General features: G+C 37.8%; 1 protein-coding gene across 1 annotated transcript; it reads left to right on the top strand.

Annotated features, from left to right (window-relative positions):
• The first annotated feature begins 221 nt into the window (after positions 1–221).
• Positions 222–842, top strand: LOC107042060. Its single transcript, XM_015262931.1, has 3 exons — positions 222–279; positions 371–589; positions 690–842. The coding sequence occupies exons 2-3, from the start codon at positions 383–385 to the stop codon at positions 840–842; spliced, it is 360 nt and encodes a 119-aa protein (XP_015118417.1). The 5' UTR covers positions 222–279; positions 371–382.
• The last annotated feature ends 3693 nt before the right edge of the window (positions 843–4535 follow it).

Genomic DNA, 4535 nt, shown 5'->3' with positions numbered 1-4535 from the left:
TTTTTTTCATTATTATTATTTTGAAATTATCCATGTATTGAATAAAAAGAAAAATAGTTCATGTAAATATATTTCAATTATTAGTCTCAACCGTCTTCACAATCCTCCATTCCTCCAAAACATAAACATTGACGCTTTGAATGCCAGACGCCAGGCGCCCAACCGAGAAGGGGAGTGAAGTGTTTGTTAAGTGGATACGCAGTCTTACTGCTCTGCTTCAGTACGTCTCAAACCATCCACGAGATAGTTGAAAAGTGTTTTGCCAAGTTTGAAATCAATGTAAGTATTTCAAATTTTGAGTGAAAAAAGTGATTTTAGTGCATTTAAAAGCGATTTCGTGTGATTATTAACAAGTGTATGTTTATTACAGTGGAAAAAAAACATGGAGAATTATCCATTCCCAAACCCTGAGCAGAGGCAGGAGTGGGAGGAAGAGGACGCAGCCATGGAGGATTGGTGGCTGGAGCAGAAGGAGAAGTGTCAGGATTATATCCCACACTATTACCCTTTGGCGGGACATTTGGCGGTGCCAATGCACCAGTTTGTCAGTTTCCTGGCATACCTGGGAGATTTTCTGTGTGTTGCGAAGGTACAACAACAAATGATCAATTTAGTTGTTCATTTATTCATTTCTATAAATAATAATAATTTTCATGTAACTCATTTCTATATTTCTTGTGTGTTTACAGCAAGCTTCTGTTCATCAGGAGATGAGAGGATTTTTGAACTTCCTCCGTCTCGTCGATCGTGAGGAAGAGGCGAGGGAGATACTGCCACATGCGCGGTACGTCACCATCGCCGCATGGCTCATTTTAGGCGTACAAGGTCGTTGCATCGAATAAAGTGAGTAAACATCATCTTCTTTCTACCATTTTCTTAAATTGCATTCAAGAAAAATTAATATTTATATACGTTTCATCTGTTTCAGATGCTGTTAACTTATATTTTCAAAAATTATTATTATAGCTTTTAAAGATTTATGTATTAAGGTTCATTTTTTATTCATTAAAAAAAAAATAAAATATAACACTGAACAAAAATTAAATCTCAGTTTCCAAATTTATTTCTTCCCTACATCTTTTCAGGTTATTCAATACATTTCTTTTTTTTTTTTATAAACGTAGTTGTAGGAATAAATTTATACTTTCAGCTCACTCAAGACGCAAGGATTATATCTCCCCTCCAAAAATTTCATTTTCAAACGTTTAGCAGCGGCAGTCAGGCGATAGGCTTCCAGTTTCGGCAAGTTCTCCAGGAAGGTGTCAGACNTAACACTGAACAAAAATTAAAGCTCAGTTTTCAAATTTATTTCTTCCCTACATCTTTTCAGGTTATTCAATACATTTCTTTTTTTATAAACGTAGTTGTAGGAATAGATTTATACTTTCAGCTCACTCAAGACGCAAGGATTATATCTCCCCTCCAAAAATTTTATTTTCAAACGTTTAGCAGCGGCAGTCAGGCGATAGGCTTCCAGTTTCGGCAAGTTCTCCAGGAAGGTGTCAGACAACCGCGCTGGTAAATACACGATGAACTCATCGTTCAGCATAACGGCTACCTTGTCTCCAAACTGCCTGGTAGAGATGATCTTCAAATCCGTCACTAGGTATTCCTCGTTCAGCGTCAGGTCTGCTCGACGTTTGGTAGGCAAGAAATTCCCCAAAGCGATACAGTTAATTCCGTCCAGATCCAAATCCAGTGGTTGATCAGCCTCCATTTTTGTTTACTTTGCACTTCGTTCGATATAGGCTCAAGGATTGTATCGGCGCCGTTGCAGACTTTAGATTGTCTCTTCAAGGGGTTGATGATCAGTACTTATAGACTTACATGAGTGGAGGGAAGAGTTGCAATTATTCCTGATCATTTTAACGGTCTAAAATTTCTAAGAAAAATTGCATAATCCAACGTACTTTTTAACAGTTTCGAACCATTGCATCAGTCTCAACGGCCAAATAATTCTTGGGAATTTGATGAATCAAGGGGATGATATGATGAAACAATCCAACGTATTTTTTCAACGGACAAATTATTCCGAGAATGTAAACGGTTCAATCATTCCTCGAAATTTACTTCTTCGTCATGATGAAACATCTCAACGGAAAAATCACTCGCAGAATTGCAACGGTCAAATAATTCTTGAAATTTGCTTGGTGGGGGGGGATTTTACACATATGATCATTGCTATAAATTCAGTTACATTCACACTGAGTTTGTTAGTGTATTTGTTCAAGATGGACCGCGATACCGGGCCGCCTCCGCGAATACTAAAAGTCTTAGAGAATGCTTATCAAACAGCGCTCTATCACGACATAGAGCGATGGATTAATAAATGCATTCGTTATATTCAACTTTACACGAGCGCCCTGAACAGGGGAAATCCATCGGTGGGGAAGAAGAACCAAGTTTTATCAATCATCGCTTGCATCCAGCGTTATGAAGAAAGGTTCAGAGACAGACTGCATCAAGGAGGTCGCATGCAGGTGTCATCTGGTAGCGGAGAAGAATCACTCACTCGTCGAGTTCGCTGGAAGGATGGTCCACTGGCCTTTCGAGGCCGAATACGTTCTGGCATTATAATCAATCTTCAAAATAAGGATCCTAAGAGGTTTCTTGACGATGCAAAAGAATTGTCAATTGCCCGTTTGGAGAATGTTCGTGAGAGCAATGGAAATATGAAAGTCAATAGTATACTAGCGTGTAAATTTCAAATAAAAAAGGAAGAAGTCATCAATAGTGAAATTAAATATTTCAATACGAAAAATGTAATTATTTTGCCGACCACAGATCTCGGTGAATGGTTTGATGAGAATGTCACGGAACCATTGCTTACAAAAATTGAGGATTTCCAAGAATGTGATTCAGGATGGGAACTAATTGAAATTCTACATTTGATGATTAATATGAATCGATATGCTCCTCTCAGTGCTGGCTTATCGACATTTGCTACGCTGCCGTATCATATACAACTGAAAAAAGCTGTTGTGAATATAAAAAATGCCGATGAATTTTGCTTCTTGTGGTCAGTTATCGCTGCTCTCTATCCAGCAAAGAATAACAGATGTCTTACTTCATCATATCCTCATTATACCATCGCAACTATACCTCAAAGTCAAAAGACGGTTGATTATAAGGGTATCAACTTCCCCATCGCTTTGAGTGATGTTCATATATTTGAGAAGAAAAATAACATATCCATCAATATTTACGGTATTGAAAATGAAAGCAATCATCAAAAAGAAATAGTGCCTTTTTACCTCAGCAAAGTGGAGTCTCACATACCTACAATTCATTTACTACTTTTTTGTTCGAATGTACATGTTCCAGCTAATGCACAGCCAGTTTATCACTATGCGTGGATTAACAATCTTTCAAAACTTGTGACTGCACAAATTTCGAGTAGTGGGCATTTTACATACCTATGTGATCGGTGTCTGTGTCATTTTCGTGAGAAAAAACGTTATGATGAACACAAACAGGACTGTTTTTTAATAAATAAGTGTAAAATGGTCTTACCGGTGGAGGAAAACAAAATACTAAATTTCAAAAATGATAAGTTCAAAGAGCCTGTACCATTTGCCATTTATGCTGACCTGGAAAGCATTTTAGAAACTAATGAGAACGATGATGATAACTTGTGTCAAAAACATGTGCCATACAGTATCGCTTTCTACTTACAATGTTCGTTTAATACAACTCTATCGCGCTTTAACATCAAACGTGGCTCTGACTGCATCATCTGGTTTATGAATCAGTTGAAAAAAATCGGAGTGATGGTTGATGACATTTTAAAGACTGTTGTGCCAATGGAGAGACTCACTAGCAAACAATCGCAAGATTTTGAAGCATCCCAAGAGTGTCATATTTGTGAGAAACCGTTCATTTCTACAGATATTAAACATCGAGATCATTGTCACTTTACTGACAGGTATCGTGGAGCTGCGCATGCAGGATGCAATATTAATTATAAAAATGCACATGAAATACCAGTGGTTTTTCATAATCTCTAGGGTTATGATGCACATTTTTTGATTGTTGATTTAGTGAAACATTTTGAAAGTTCCNATAGCCCTGAAGATGCAGACTGCAATGTTTGCGAAACGTCGGCGCAATGCTGAAACTCAACGCGGCATCCATCCGGAAGCCAACCAAGTCACACAGATAGTCTGTTATATTATTTCACGGTTCCAGTCATTTATGAGCTCATCAAAGACAGTCCATCAAAATTCGACACTTCGGACTATCCCGAGAATAATGTTTATGGAATAAAAAGACACANGAAGTTTGACATCTCAACACTTGGGGAATATTCAGATTTGTATTTGAAAACTGATGTTCTACTCCTAGCAGACATTTTTGAAAATTTTAGAAAAAGTTGCTCTTCGGTGTATAAGCTAGATCCTCAGGAACAGGTAGGTATCTCAATGCTACCTCCCATCACCAGCCCTCCCAGAAACACTCCGTTATCAGCTCTCTCATGTATAGAGCACTTACAATTTCTCAACCCTCAAACGTTGACAGTGAAGTTGAACATCTTG

Source organism: Diachasma alloeum, unplaced genomic scaffold (assembly GCF_001412515.2).
Source record: "Diachasma alloeum isolate Michigan unplaced genomic scaffold, Dall2.0 Dall_scaffold_00407, whole genome shotgun sequence".
In the NCBI taxonomy this organism is placed as follows: Eukaryota; Metazoa; Arthropoda; class Insecta; order Hymenoptera; family Braconidae; genus Diachasma; species Diachasma alloeum.
This window is presented reverse-complemented; position numbering and strand designations above follow the sequence as displayed.

Excerpts from the sequence above, each read along its gene's own strand:
- LOC107042060 (XM_015262931.1), top strand. The coding sequence starts at position 383 with ATGGAGAATTATCCATTCCCAAACCCTGAGCAGAGGCAGGAGTGGGAG. Across the intron at positions 590-689 it reads ATTTTCTGTGTGTTGCGAAG|CAAGCTTCTGTTCATCAGGA; the intron begins GTACAACAACAA and ends GTGTGTTTACAG.